The sequence below is a fragment of the Falco cherrug genome, chromosome 5 (assembly GCF_023634085.1).
Source record: "Falco cherrug isolate bFalChe1 chromosome 5, bFalChe1.pri, whole genome shotgun sequence".
Classification (NCBI taxonomy): Eukaryota; Metazoa; Chordata; class Aves; order Falconiformes; family Falconidae; genus Falco; species Falco cherrug.
The window spans coordinates 91,933,152-91,949,809 of record NC_073701.1 but is presented as its reverse complement, the minus strand read 5'-3'; the positions used below and the strand labels follow the sequence as shown (position 1 = coordinate 91,949,809).

The following is a 16,658-nucleotide window of genomic DNA, read 5'->3' as shown; positions in this document are numbered from 1 at the left end:
CGTGGCTCAAAGAGGTAGCTTCATTTCAGAGATGTTCTTAGGACCAAAAAAACCAATATCACAAATGGAAAGTAGGCAAATTCAAATATAGATTCTTGGGAGCTTTTTAAGTAATAAACGTTTAATCCCATATTTTTTTTTCAGTGTCATGTGGTTTCCAGTGTACACACAGTAAAGAGTGAAAAGGTAAAAATAAAACTGCCATACCCTTAATATATTCCAGAATTCATAAATCATTTGTAAATTTAGTCCTTTTATAAAAGAATCCTTATATAAATCGGGGGGAGGGAGGGCATCAATCCCATATATGAAGCACAATTTAAGCCCAACATCACTGACCAATCAAAATTAGTGAATGCACTGCATCTCTCTGCAGTGAGGAGAAGCGACAAGGTAGGCTGTCATTCTGCAAAAGCTGCCCATCGCAAGCTTTCCTCTCAGAAGCATTGCTTTTCTTTTTTAGAAAGCTTGAATCTCAGTGGTGTCTCTGGAGACAAGAAGCCTTCAGTATGTTAAATTACTTTCATTATGTATTTTCAGATGCTTATTGATTCTACCGTAGGAAGAGTGGGAGACTGCAGCAGCCTGTAAACCAGAACTAAAGCAGTTGTATACATTAGCAGTATGCTGAAACAATGGCACAGTACAGGCACAAATTTTCATTAAGGTCATTTTTTGAAGATATGCTTATTACCCTCTTTCCCTTCTACTCTGCTAACAAGTGAACAAAATGAATCCCTCCAACCTGGAACTGCTTCACCTGCATCAAGAATTTATCAAATCTTTAGTGGAGGTAAGATCTGTTCCTTATTATGGTATGCAGAATAAGCAACATTTAACAAAAAAGAACTGGAGGAAAAAAGGGAAGAGATCAGATTCAACTTACATTAAGCGCTAGTATCTTGTTATATATGAGACCAGGAAATATTCAAATGCTATTTCCCCCTCCCCATTAAAAACACAATGGTAGAAAAATGTTATTTTGTATGAAAGTCTTGTAGAATATTGAGAACATGTTTTGCTCATGCAACATAAAGACAGTACAGTTTAAGCTAATACAGTATTGGGGGAAAAAAAACATGTAATGCAACTGGGAATATTTTTTTCCTACCTCAGCAATATTTCCAAATATTGGCAGTTAAACATGTTACAGATTTATTCAGTTCCTCTTTGAGGAATCAGATAGTCTGTAATTAGTGTATACTTACTGCTTTATGAAGGTTGGCTAACATAACTAATCTCCGATTGCTCAAAAAATCCCCCCTTTTGTTGTTTGGGGTTTTTTTAACTTATTTCTTTTATTACCCTGTACATTCAAGTTGTTTATTAAAAACATGGATTTGCTGAACATTTTTTATTTCAAGAAAGGAAATTATAATGGTGTGCAAATTAAACAAAAAACATATTTCCTATAAAGCTCATTGGTTCTGCTCGATTTCTCACTATAAGACAAGAAAGCTCTATGTACACAAACTACCTGCTCACAAGAGCTATAAAACTACATTTTCTAGCTCTAGTCACAGACACTCTACATCCAACAGTTATTGCTTCTAGTCAGGGTTTTTTTGTAACCTGCACTAGTTGGAGAACAGGAAACTTATCCAAAAAACTAAATTCATGTAAGTTGACAGAAGAATGACAGGATTTTACTAGCAAATAGTGAACACAATAACTGATTTCTAACGTAATCTACAAAATCCAATTTTAGAGATCTTTTATTCATTAAATAAGTGATATTAGAAACTATATTTTTGCATTACTTTAGTGTGAAATTGTAAGCCCTACTTTTAACCTTTTTTTTCCTCCCCTTCACAAGGGCATGCAGCAACTAATTCAGTTTTACAACTGACAATATGAAGAATGCAGTTGACCGGGTATCTTTCTAGCTGTATGACCTACAAGCAGCAGGATGCATCACTAAAATGTATTCTTAAGACATAAAGGAATTAGAAACAAAACATGGAACACACTTGTATTACCATTTACGTGCATGACACTTCAACAATATACATGGAAGACTAACACATCTGCTCAGATTTTCATTAAAAGAAGAGTGCAATGATTGATTCTTAAAATGGTGAGCATTTCTTAAAGAGGGATTTATAATTTAAAACCAGAATTGTGGAAACTACTGATGCATGAAGAAACAATGAAACATGAATTCCCAAAAGGAGAATATGCATACTTCACCAGCAAGCTGAAAAAGGTTTTAACCAAGCTTTTTCTATACTACTTATTTAATAACTTATTTGTCATAATGACTAATGGATATTTTCCTCTCAATTTTATGGTCTGTTATGTATTCTCCTTAAATGAAAATAAATCAAATTAGGTAATTCATGCTTACTCTCAAAGCACATGAACTGGATTTTATGATGTATAGCAACTTCTTTGACTAAGCCGTCACTCAAAAGTAATGAGCAGGAATATTACAGAAAGAAATACGCAACCATTAACTAAAGGATGTCTACATATACTCTGAACACAGAGATCAGAAATACCATTTTTTTTTAATCTGGAAAATAAAACCAGGCTGCTACAAAATGCAACAGGGGAAAGAAATTAACATCACTTAAAAGAAGGTTTATTTGTTATTGCTGGCTTGAAACTCAGAACAGACACACAGAATGTGCACTGGTCTGTAGAAGTATCTCAGGCAATTAAGAAGTCCCCATGTTTAATCAAAATTTTTTGCTGCTGAATTGCTGGAACAAAAAAAAAAAAAAGAAAAACAAAAGCCTGCAAGGAATGAAATAAGAGCCCAGCTACCACTTGGTTTCCAGGTTACAGTGCATGTCAAATATCTGTCAATGACACCATGTATCAGTTTATGACAAGCTGCTGCAATGATCTGAAAGGCCCTTGAGGCACAGAGAACAGGTAGGTCAGTGGTTGCATGCACCCCACCTCTGCTCAGCATTTGCAAGGGAACAGGCACTGTCCAGAAAGGTGATGCATTTTGTAAATTAGCTCCCTGCCTTGACATTTCTGCTTTTCTTTAACTGAAATCTCATCAATGCAACAAGAAGGTGATGTTTAATATATTCGTAAGACTTAGCACATCTGAAGTTTTCAGTTTTCGCAAAATTTCAGTTGGCATAATGTTAGAGTTAAGACTGTCATTTATGTTAGCAGATCTGCTATTTATTTCCTCCCAGCTTTTGCTAATACAAAAAACTCCATTTATCGAGTAATGCATTTGGAATGGTTTCCTGAAATCCATTCACAGCCAGGACAGCGTACACAGAGGAAATTGTATTCCTGAGGGTTAATATAAACCTAATAGAGATTGCCTAAATTAGAAATTAAACAAAGCTTTTGAAATATTTCTTGTTTCATTTCACACCTGAGACTAATACGTTCTAATTTACGTCTTTTATATTTAAGAGGCACATGTGAAATAACTGTTGAAGCATACCAAGAATTTTCATCATACAATTTGCAATTAATAGTATTGTGCAATTGAGGCTTTTCAGAACAGCAGATGAAATCCATTTGCATATTGTATCCCAAGTGTGCTTAATTCATACTTTCATTAAAAAAAAGAGTTCATTTTTGTTCACCTTAGTGCTACCTATTTTAATTGTATTCAGAATGGAACAAAGGTCTGCATATAAATTTATTTTCATGCCAAATATATCCCCTCTTAAATTTAAAGCTTTTTCAAAAAAAAAAAAAAAAAAAAAGCCCTCAAGTATCATAACAAGAAATTGAGTAACCTCTCTTTTATTTATTCATTTCATTACAAACTCAAGAAGTGGCTGACAATACAAGTAACACAAAAATCAGGTATTACATGCAGATACTACATTTACAACCTGCTGGCATGTATAAAACAAAGCAGATGAACCACAAAAAAACCCCAACCTCCTAGATGTAATTAATGCTACTTTTTTTGAACCTCATTTGTTCCCAAGACAAACATGCTACTTACAGAAATCTGTTGAATTTAAGTGCAGTTTGTATATATATAAATATGTATACATTAAAAAAAAAAGATAGATACCGTTTTCTTTTTAAGTATTATTTTCTAAAATTATTCCCTTAAATCTATTCTAGAATAAAACTAAATACTCTTACATTCCATGTAGGCACTGATTTCCTGAAGAAACTAAATACTCAAATCAGAAAAAGAAAATGTAGTATTTCCATAACAAACTCTACTCCCTCAAACCCATACAAGTTTTGCATTTGAAATTATATACCACAAAATTGCTGCAGTGGTTTCATACATGTAGATGCACACAAGACAAAAGTGAACAGTAGTCTTGAAGCTCTGTAAAAATTTGCTCAATTACAGAACTTTGTTTCAGCCCACAAGACTATTGCATACTCTCCATAAGAGGCTGCTAAATTGCCATAAATAATTTAAATGTTATTTGTATGATACATAAGCAACAGTGCTCCATGTTCCTATCACTTTCTTTTTCCACAAGAGCCTTTTCAAAATGATCTTGAGTAGGAATTTGTTTAATACTTAACAACATTCTTCTAAAAAGACCCTCAACACAATACAAAGGCAATGCACAAGCACAGTTTATTCAACAAATGGGCCCTTTGTAAAAACCACATCACTATAAAGCCCTGTATCCCTAAGTGGAAGCTTTTCACTTTGTTTTCTTTTGGGGTTTTTGGGGGTTTGTTTTGTTTAACCAAATCCTGCTTTCCTTTAAAACAGAAAGACCTTATTCTAGATCCTCAGGCTTTTGAGTCCATGCCAACTAAAGCTCTAAACATACAGTAAATGAAGAGTTTGATAAGAATAGATGCTTTTCCTCCCTCCTCCTTCCCCAACAGTTATCTACAATAAGTGTTAAAAAAAAAAGAAATCAAGTAGTTCCGTATTTTATTTCACCTTTCAGGAGAAAAAACAACTGCAACAAAAGAATGTGTTTCTCCCCCATTCTGGAAGTCAACATGCAGTCTGAATCTAACATTACAGTTCGAGATGCCATTGATGACATCGACACCAACATGTACCGACCACTGTCATATCCATTAAGCTTTCAAGTTTCTCTCACTGGATTTTTGATGTTAGAAATTGTTTTGGGACTTGGCAGCAACCTCACCGTGCTGGTACTTTACTGTATGAAATCCAACTTAATCAATTCTGTCAGTAACATAATTACAATGAACCTTCATGTACTTGATGTAATAATTTGTGTGGGATGTATTCCTCTAACTATAGTTATCCTTCTGCTTTCACTGGAGAGTAACACTGCTCTCATCTGCTGCTTCCACGAGGCTTGTGTCTCTTTTGCAAGCGTTTCAACTGCAATCAACGTCTTTGCTATCACTTTGGACCGATACGACATCTCCGTAAAACCTGCCAATCGAATTCTGACCATGGGAAGGGCTGTGATATTAATGACATCAATATGGATCATCTCACTTTTTTCCTTCCTGATTCCTTTCATTGAAGTCAACTTTTTCAGTCTTCAAAGCGCAAGTACTTGGGAAAATAAGACACTTTTGTGCGTGAGTACAAATGAATACCACACTGAGCTAGGAATGTACTACCACCTTCTTGTTCAGATTCCTATCTTTTTCTTCACTGTTATAGTAATGCTAATTACATACACCAAAATACTCCAGGCTCTAAATATTCGGATTGGTACAAGATTTACAACGGGACAAAAGAAGAAAGCTAGAAAGAAAAAAACCATTTCTTTGACCACTCAGCATGAGACTACAGACGTGTCCCACAGCAGTGGAGGAAGAAACGTCGTCTTTGGTGTAAGGACTTCTGTGTCTGTCATAATTGCTCTACGCAGAGCTGTAAAACGGCACCGGGAGCGACGAGAACGGCAAAAGAGAGTCTTCAGAATGTCCCTCTTGATTATCTCAACATTCCTTCTCTGCTGGACACCCATCTCTGTTTTAAACACCACCATCTTATGTTTAGGCCCAAGTGACCTTTTGGTAAAGTTGCGATTATGTTTTCTAGTAATGGCATACGGAACAACTATATTTCACCCTCTACTTTATGCATTCACAAGGCAAAAGTTTCAGAAAGTTCTGAAAAGTAAGATGAAAAAGCGAGTTGTTTCAATAGTGGAAGCAGACCCCATGCCAAATAATGCTGTAATACACAACTCATGGATAGAGCCTAAAAGGAACAAAAAGATTACCTTTGAAGACAACGAAGTAAGGCAGAAATGTTTAGTACCTCAGGTTGTCACTGACTAGATTTCAGTATTCACCAAAACACATCAAGCGGAATATTTGAACAAATTGTAGAAAAATACTGCCAAATCAGAAAAACTTTTTTTAACTATTGGCGAGACTGTACATTTTCAATATATATGTTATATAGGGTAGGTCTTGTATATTCAAGTTCTTCATTATGTAAGATATATGTTGCATGGCCGTTTGTTAGAGTAACACCATGTGTATATTTGTCAAAAATATTCAAGTCCTCTTTTTTAGAAAATAAATAGCCTTAAAGAAGTGCAACCTTTTAAAAATATTTGTATGGCTCAGTTTCTCTGTAAATATAAAAGAATTTTTTTAAAAAAATTCCACTCGGGAATACTTTTCTAAACAAAAATTCAACATTTTGCATGATATGGTATTTTGAAATTTAGTTCATAAACAGTACTGTTCAGAGATATATTCTGAATGCTATACAGCTACAACTTGGACTCATTTTGATCTCATATTTAGATAGCTATTTATTTCAAATTGCTCCGGCATGCAATTATCATGCACACACAGACGAAGCCATTTACGTGACGTCCTTCAACTAATGGTCAAAATTAACTGATTCTGAACGAGGGGAAAAAAGAAAAATTCACGCTGGTCCAAAAATTGACAGTACTTCTAAGAAAGGTAAAAAGTCTTGCATATATAATCTCAGATCCACAGTTTCTACATAGAAAATACATAATTTTGAACAATTACACAGTAGTAGTGAAGGGGCTAAGAGGGAAAGACAGGTTTTTGCCTAAGAAGGCAAAAACCACAGACAAGAAAGTTATTGGGCTTGATGCTAAACGACAACCAACCAACGAAGCAATTCCTGTGCCAAGGCTTAGATTTTCACACTGCAGGAGTTCAGCTATACCTCGAGTGTGACATGGAAACCTTTTATACAGAGATCTTTTATTCATACCATCTATACCACTGTAGAAAGACATGGCTGCCAAGTGCCACAACTACAGCAGAAGGTAATTTTCTTGCCCTCAATAGCTTCTGTATTATTTTGACTTCTGCTTCACTGATGTCCAGTTTTAGCCATGCAACTACTTTGTCATAATCCAATCACCAATACTGCTAGCTGTTATTTCACTATCTCCTGGATGGCCATGGTATACCATCATTCCACAACCTCTTTTCCTATTTCATCTTATACCTGCAATGAAGAATCAATAAGCCCTAAGAAGTCATCGTCATCCATAGCATTGTAAGCACAAATTAAGATTTTCATGCAAACAAATGTTTGTTGAGTGGTTTGCACTATCCCATGCTTAAAAAAATTCCTAATTTCAATGAACAATGGCTACAGTCATTGACTTAGTTACCAGTGATGGGGGGAGGGGGAAACAAAAACCACCAACCCTGCAAAATCAATTGGCATGACTTCAATTGTTTTGTTATATAAACTGCTCAGTGTGCCACCAGCTATCAGTGTAATTAAAAGGCTAGTTTTCAATAATTGGCTTCTATTAAAAAAAAAAAAAGCAGAGCGATCCTTCCTTGACTATGAGAGCTTAGTTTGACTAAAATATTACGTAAAAAAATGAGGATTTCTGAAGCACTTTTCTGAAGTTGCATATATTACAAAGAAAGTGGTTTTAAGGGAGTAAAAAGCTATTTTCCATTACATCATTAAATTATTAATCATGTGTGTATTGACAAAAATGTGTGGTTAAAAAAAGAAAGCAGTACTTGTAATGTACCTTTACTTATGCTCGTGTCTTGGCTTACCAGAACAGAAGGCTCAAAAAAATAAGACTACAGCTCCATAGGCCACAAAGATCAGCCGCTAACAATCATCCAAATTCTACCTAAAAGTGTCACTGTCTGAGTGATAATGATTTGTTATCTAAAATTACTGTGTAACATACATTCAAACATAATTTCACCAGCTTTTTTCTAAAAGCTAGCCCAACAACACCTGCATTCAACTGTACCCACTTACAGTATTGATTTCACCTGAGCTACCCCTTGGTTCCGACAATAGAAATCCATCTTATTTGAGAGGTTGCAGGGAGGAAGTAAACTTAATGGGTTTATGCAAGAAACTTTAACAAAAAAAAAATCCTGTATCACCAAATTTATCACTTCAAAAACATTATTTCAGGAATAAGGTACTCTGAAAAGAAATGTGCCCCAAAAAACTAAGAAGGAACTATTATTTTCTCTTTTTTTGTAACACTTCTTCCTTTCCCTGCCTATCTGTCCTCCGTATTCTGAACACTAGAAGGAGAAGTAGGATTTCTAGGGTTAATGGCATAATATGATTTTACTGATTACTTATCTTCCAATAAAACATTCATAAATCTATTTAAAATAGTACTCATTTATTGTAAAAGACCAAAAAAATTGGAAATCATAATGACCACAATGCATCAATAAGCTTACATCAGGTCCTTATCTGAAATAAGCATTTAAGAAAAGCTTTCAGACTTGAAAGGTTTCCTGACAACATGACTTTCCTTTATAAAGTTAAATAAATCCTCAAGAACTACACATTAAGTGTTAAAAGCTCATTCATTAGAAAGTGAGATTCAATGAAGCAGTACTTCAGAACAAAGAGAAAATGTAGCCTAGGAATTAGTCAAAGAGATTAAGTCAGGTTTTAAAGGCTATGTCGATCACAGTCGTTGACTGCCTTTAAGAATATAAGCAAGTTCCTTTTTACATTTACTGTTCTTCAACTGTCATTAAATAAATAAATAGAAATATTTATATTATGTTGGACTATGCTATGAGGGCCACAGAAGAAAATTCTGAGTAATACAAGTAAGAATGTGTGTATGTAGGATTGCACATAGGAGTCATTATAATAACAGAATCATACGTGATCTGCACCACAAAGACGACAAATTTAACACAAACAAGACAAAATCAAGGGTAACTAGTAAATGAAAACTGTGTATCTTACAGATATAGAAGAGGATTTTAGGAGGGATATGAAGGTGTGCCGTGGGTGCTTGACAGACAAGACTAAAACAGAACACAAAAATAGGCAGCATCACTGCAGAAAAAAGGGCAAATACATGCCATAGTATTGTACAATAAGAAGCCCACTACATTGTTAAAAATGATCTCACCACAGCGAGTCATTAGTTCAATTACATTTCACACCACTCAGCCTAAGGCAAGCAGAATTGTACAGGACTCTAAAAATATTAATTCCAGCAAACACATCTCTGAAACAGAAGCAACCACCACCAGTTCCCACACGTTCTCTGCCCCTAAAGTGTGAGCTGGTATCTGACTATGCTGTCTTTTAACTTCAAATGCATTTCCATTCAATTTTAAATTATAAAATGAGGTTTTCCCACAAAAAAAATACAAAGAAGCTGAGTACAGTGCCAGTAGCTATTAGAATATTCAAGAAGCACACCTCAATACACCAGTACCTCACAAACCAGTGAAATGGAAACATAAATACATCACAAATATCTAGTTTCAAGTTGGCAAAAATTTGTACAGATTACAAGGCACTGCTACATGGTCAGAAGTTCTGTTTACTGCATTAGTGCCAGGGGAATAGGAATCACTTCGGTGATTTCTAAATATATTAGATTAAAAATGTATGCATCCGGATACATATTAGATCAATACACCTCTCTTCCTTCACTGTTAGATAAACACATGCACATAATACAGAATTATTATACACCCATACGCTCCAAAAGTGGAGATCAACATTGGCATCTACCTTATGTTTATATGGAAGGTTTTTTAGTAAGAGTATCTCTGAACTGGACAGACAGGCACTATGCTCCACCATGCATATACTTAAACGCCTTCTCCTCACCACCACCTTTTTTTTTTTATTTTATTTTTAAATGAAGTAATACATTCAACAAGCTGTATAATTTACCTGGGCACAAGGAAGAATTTTTCTGCCGTTAACTGTTAGGTGTATCATACTGCAACGCACATAATAGTTATTTTTCAGCATCAATGTACATGCTAGTCATCAGAATTCTTTGATAGCTCAGTATTTTAGACATGTGTTTGTTTCCTCTGAAGAAAGTGTTTTAGCTACCAATTGTGATTAAACCTTCAAAAGGAGAGAATACAGCATTCTTCACCGAAGTTTCAATGTAGTATTAAAAAAAATACAGAACACACTAACTCACCCTTCCCTCCTCCATTGCTCAAACATAATACCTCCAACATATAGCTAAGGACAATCAGCTTCTGTCTTAAACTTTCCAGCTTTATATCAGCCAAATTCCACTCCCACTTCACACATTCTGCTGTAATATCACTGAATTTATCTGTTTTACACCAACAGGAGAGAAGAATCTGACTCTGCAATTACCTTCTTTTTCACAGAACACTTATGCAATTCAAGAAGGAAAATTAAACACAGGCTTTGGGGTTTGTTTTGCTGGGTGTGGGGTCTGAAAAAACGTAAGAAGAAAAAAAGAAAAAAGAAAAAAGAAAAGGACCCAGACTTAATAACTGACTAAGAGGAAAATTAAAATGGACTTATACCCAATGAGTGTTAAAGAAGAAGGATGTCAAGCAGGTGGAGAGTATAGGTCAAGAGGAAAAGGGCAGAAGGTGGAAGGAACCACTGCAAGGTAGCTGTGGCCATCAGGACCAGAGAAAGGTGGAGGGCAACATCCACCTGCCATGGAAAATTACTAACCTTATTTTTTAGATTATAATAAGCAAAAATACAAGAACTTATCTTTGAATCATTGAGCGTGATATGTGGGTTTGCTAAAATTGCTGGGAGGAGAGGGGAGAACAACATGAACAGCAGCTCCAGAGAAGGCTTTTGATTTAACAAATTACATACAGAATAGACAGACAAACCTAGAACACGCACTATGTTACTATCTCTTTTTTCTAGAGGTAAACTATATCTTTTACCAAGTACAAAGTACACACAGACTACATGCATTCCAAGAACAGACCCGAGAAGAAAATGTTATTAGATGTCTGTTCCCAGTTATAAATTTTAATAAACGCTATTGGATTTTCCCCAAAATCAGTACTGGTCAAGTAATCAATTGGCTGGATGCTTCGAGTGTGTTTCACTACAACAGTATGTGTTCAATTACTGTTTTTTTATCGCAATTTAATAGCAATAAATTGAAGGAGAAATATCATTAGACATCTTTATGTTCTTTGCTACAATTATACTTCAATGATTATCATAAATTGAGCCAGAATGGAAGAAATATCTTCCTGTGTATTTACTTTATAGATTTCTGTATCGGCTGTTTCCTGAAATTTTCACATAATGAAAAGAAATTCCATCAAAATGGAAAAAAAAAAAAAAAACAAAACCAAAAACCAAACAGATTTACAATGAAAGCTCTGTGGTAGGTAAAGAACCCGAAAATATTAAAACATGATTTACTTTTTATAGTTTGAATGAAATATATCCTTTGAATATAAGCATTTTTATATCCTCATTCTGATTCCTGACACTGCACAGCCAGCCGAGCAGGCTGATAGCACAAAGCTGTTGGCAAACCGCATGCCCTTATTTTCCTTCCAGGCTGGGTTTTTGGAAATACACTTTCGGTTTCTGTTACCCTGCTATGATCTCTAACTTCCTATCCTATCTTGGAACTGTTTGACTTGATACCATATCTCATAAACAAATCAATGTCACTGCTGAAACAACATTGCTATAAAATCTGTCATTCTGGCTATGTCAGACTGTTATTAACAAAGCAATATTAGTACAGCTTTACTTTCAACTGTACTAGGATCTCTCACAATCTGTTGTGAGATTTTACTTCAAATTAAACTCAATTTCAACTCCATTAGTAAGGGGAAAAAAAGCACAATAACTGATGACAACCTACTGATACTTTGTACCATGGTTTTCTTCCATATTCTTATTTCAAGATATTTTTTTATAAACCCCTGTGACAAATAAATAAAGATGAAGGAAGAAGTAGTACCAAAAAAAACCCCAGATTCCCATGTTAGTAAATGATTACAAATATTTTTACGAATAATTGGTGATAACTTTGTTTTGCATTTACCAGTGTACTCAAAACATAAAGAAAATAGGAAAGGAACACTATTTGCAGTACGTATCATCACAAAACAAGGGGTGAATGTGAGCACTGCTGTTGTAAAACACCTTGACAACAATGAGGAAGATCTATCATTCCTGCTAACAGCTAGTAAGTGAGATCTATCAATGAACTAGAACAAACAAACAAAAAAGATGTGAAAAGAATCTATGGGCAAAGGAAAGGTTGTGGTTCAGTAACAACAGCTGCTTCCACAGACTAAATACCTAACCCAAAAAGAACTCTTATGGAAAACTGATTTTTTGTGTTTTGCCAAAATAACCCACACCTGCACATATATGGAGTATAATATGGCTAAAATAAGAAGATTTAGCATACATATTTGTTGCTACTGCAATCAGTAAGGTATTTCATGAGAGATTTTGTTTCAGATACAACAGACTTTCCATGAGTACATCTGCATGTAGTAAAACAAAGAGTGTTAGTTGAGTTACAAATTTATCTTCTGAACAGTCACCAAGAAAACACCAAATCATAAGAGATTTTCAAATTGAGTAAATGACTTCATTTTCCATGTTTAAATGCTTAAGTTTAATAATTTTGACCATATGAGGTTATATGCCCCTAAATATAAAATGGAGCTATACAGTTCATCTGCAGTTGCATCAAACATGGACAAAACACAAAAAAGTGCACATGAAGGCAAGCTAGACACCTTAAAAAAGATTAATGCATTCAGAAGCTCCAGACAAATCTTGCCTCGGTTGTACAGCATACAGAGAAGATTCCAGAAGCAGTTTAAATAAAGGGGAATAAAAGCTGGAAACTTTTTATTAGGTCAGTGAGACTTTGTTATGCCGCAATTTTGTTTCAGTCAACAATCTCAAGTTTCTGCTACATCTTTAGTTTGCAAGCAAGGTCAGTTAAAACCCGGGGGGGGGGGGGGGGGGGGGGCGGGGAGAGGCACACATGACAGGCGACACAACTCTTTGGAATTGTAGCCAATCTGCCAATAGAAACAGTATATTCTCAAAACCATAGGATGTTCCCCCTTTTAATGAGGTTAGATCTTCACATCTTTCATTGAAGTGGCATGAAAAGAGATATGGGACCACACTCTCCTTCAGCTGAAGAGAGTCTAGTCTGCCTTTAAGATAACAAAGTCAGTAATCTGGTCTAGTGCCTGCGAGCAATGGAAGGCTGGACCTGAATGGTAAACAAATAAAAACACCGGACTACTTCACTTTCCAAACCGTAACTGAGAAGACTTCATAAAATTCTTGATTAAACTAAGACTTGAAAACTACGTGCATGAGTCAGGAGACAAGGAGGAAAACCTGCTCCTGTGAAAACAGCCTATTTTTAAAGCTGTTTCCTATGTGCAAGAATTAAATCTTACTCTGCGCTACTCATTGCTTTGTATTACATACAGCAACACCTTCACTGATGTTTAAGGCAAGGCAGAAATGACAGCTACAGCAATACTGGCTCCCATCCAGGACCTGAACAAAGATTATCTTCAGTCTTCTTTTCGTAGCTGTTTGGTTAGATTTTTTTAACCTGAACCAACTCATGCTTTCATTAGAAATGAACAGGATAAAAGTGGTTATTAATAAGATTTGAATAACCAGTATTTACTTGAGGAATTACAACAAAATTATGTATACAATCTCATTTTTCAATTATTTTATACTTCTGAATTTGCCAGGCCTCATTTTCCAGCCCTTCGCTCTTGTCATTTTATTCTCTGCTAATCAAAGAGCCCTTCTGCGACCCTTTATTTTCTCCCCATGAACGCACCTCTACAGCCTTAATCTTCAAGAAAAAGCATCCATTTAATATCCTACTATGACATGTATAATTACATTTATTCCCAGGTAACCACAAAACTATTTTTTTATCTGTACAGCACAATTCCTTATACCAACTGCAGAAGTACATATTTGCATGACATAGCGACATGAATGCTAGAACCGAAACAACATTGGTAAAACAATCCCAGCATGGATGCAGTCCAATTCCAGTGCTTTACAGAGGTTTAGTTACAGTATTTTCACCTCTGTAAAAACTGATATCATATTTTTATTTTTTTTTTTATGTTTTATTTAAAAAGCATTTTATGTGTGTATGTTGAGCATTCAAGGTGCTCTGCCCATTCACAATTGCTCGTCCTCCAGCGGTCTGCCTTAACCTGAGGTGCACACCCATAGAAAACTACCACTACTTTACGTACCTCTGCTCCTCTCCTCCAGCTCCCCTAGTAACAAAATTACCTACCAAGAATGTAGAGCAACTGTGAGGTGAAAAGAAGATGGCATAATTAATTAATTACTTACATAGGGGAACAATACCTTAAGGGAGATTTAATTCATCTAAACTGTAGATTATGCACATAAAACAAATCTATAATACATCTACACGATTTCTTTAATCGACTAATAATCAAAACATACAAATCTGTTTGACAACACATATCTTCCATAAAAAGGTGAATGACTACCATTGATTTAGCTTTACAGCCTGGAATTCTTCTTCCAAATGAATTCAACTTCTCTACTATTGTTCTATAGCACCTTTGTGTCTAACTGACTTTGATTTCAACAGAAATACCCTGTTTCTCCTTCTCAGTGTTGGAACAACACGAGTTGGACCTTCCCCATTCAGTAAGGAGTTACAAGTGAATGACTCTGGGAATCTAGTACATTTGTGTAACATCCTCCTTAGTTATTGTTGGATTACAAGTAATCCTTACTTTGTGGAAGAACAAATTACCCTGCCTCCAAAAATAAAGCAAGAGCATTTACTTGAAAATTCTCCTATTCTAAATCTTTATGAATCATCTGGAAACCTGTATATTAATTAGATTATTCCATGATAGGTGTCTTTCTGGTTCCTGCCAGCCATGGACTTTTCTGCAATATTTTAAATTTATCATAACTATACTTTACACTTGTAATGTATTCAGCTGTGTTTATATATTGTTTTCCAATTACAGTTGTTGTCTTTTCGCTTTGTCACTACATTAGAACACGCCTTTTAATAAGACTACCCTTTCTTGATTGCCAAAAAGCAAGTATTTCACAATATAATATAGTCTTCTCATTAAGCTTTCAATTTTCAGGTTTGTCAAAATACATTTGTCCAAACTACTGAAGATCCTCTGCATCGGAAAATTAACTCTTTCAAAAGTGAAACATTAAACACTGGCTCTGTTCTGTTTCCCCTTATGCACCATGACTTGCCACTCTCACAAGTGGCTTCCAAATGCAGTAAGATAGTTTATTATAAAGGAATCCAGAAAAATGTTTTCCGTGTTGATAATTTCTATATTAGAAATTGGTGATCTTTTACCACTGGTTACAAAGAACAAATAGTCTAGGTTCCCAACAACATGCTTGGACAGCAATGCTTTCATTTTTCTGGTTTACTTCAGTGGGTTGTGAAAGTAACATCTTTTGGGTTTTGTTAGCTGGCGCTCTGATCCATGTGCATTCACAGGTACTTCTACTGTAACTTCTCATTCCATTACCCCCTATGAAATTTTCCAAACATCATTTGCCACCACCATTGTTTGATCTTCTAGAGAGTATTCTAATCAAATGCTCACTTCTTTCCCTTGGAGATCACAAGTTACCTGTCCATTTCATCCATTTCTATTCTCTCTTACTCTGGCCATTTCTGAATCTGATTGTTCAAAAAGAAAAAAAAAATGCATCTGTTTTCTCAGACACAAAACACTGAAGTGTTATTTCTGAACTAACCAACTAACAGTGTTCTTCAGTACAACCACCAGGTTATGCGATAATAGATGCTTCAGTCCCAGCAGAAAGAAAAAGGTATTATGAACCACTTCTCAGTGCTACTTCTTTGACCACTAAACTAATGATTTCACCACCGGCCACAGAAAAACAAAAGGAAGAACACATCCTCCCCGCTACCTTCAGATGACTTCCCTAGAAAAAATACATGTGACATTTCTTCACATCTCCATCATGGGGAAGTGATTATCTACTAAACTCAAACCACTGAGTCTGATCACCGTAGACATCATTACTCTGGGTCTGGGAGAACTAGCCTGCAGCTTGCTATTGAATTTCCAAGTACATCAACGCTCTGGAAAGGAAGAGAACAGAGAAAGTTATAAATGCCAATTCCTACCAGAGCTTCAGACAGTGCATACGCAGACCTGCCTGAAATATAAAATTGCCATTTCCTTGTAGAACCTCCACACTGAGTGGAACAGACAACAGGATCTGCACTCTTTCAGACAAAGCATTCTAGCTGTAAACGGTGTCAAACTCTACAGAACTAAATGTTTCCATACTACTTGTCAGTGTCACTGACTTGTTTGTTTACATAAGGTACTGAGTCTTAGCTCTTAACTGTTTACTTCAACCTTTATACCTATTGAAATGCAGTGGGAATACACCACCACCCAATTTAGAGATGACATCTCTCTGCTTTGCCGAT

General features: G+C 35.4%; 2 protein-coding genes across 2 annotated transcripts in view; one reads left to right on the top strand and one right to left on the bottom strand.

Annotated features, from left to right (window-relative positions):
- Nucleotides 1-16,658, bottom strand: part of COG5 (component of oligomeric golgi complex 5) — a 183,345-nt gene that overhangs the window by 145,677 nt on the left and 21,010 nt on the right. The window lies entirely within an intron of this gene.
- On the top strand, nucleotides 248-6,456 carry GPR22 (G protein-coupled receptor 22). The gene is made up of 3 exons (XM_014285919.3): nucleotides 248-793; nucleotides 1,817-2,880; nucleotides 4,863-6,456. Exon 3 carries the CDS (start codon nucleotides 4,888-4,890, stop codon nucleotides 6,187-6,189), a length of 1,302 nt encoding a protein of 433 aa, XP_014141394.1. The 5' UTR covers nucleotides 248-793; nucleotides 1,817-2,880; nucleotides 4,863-4,887; the 3' UTR covers nucleotides 6,190-6,456.

Coding starts and splice junctions, on each gene's coding strand:
- GPR22 (XM_014285919.3), top strand. CDS start 4,888: ATGTGTTTCTCCCCCATTCTGGAAGTCAACATGCAGTCTGAATCTAAC.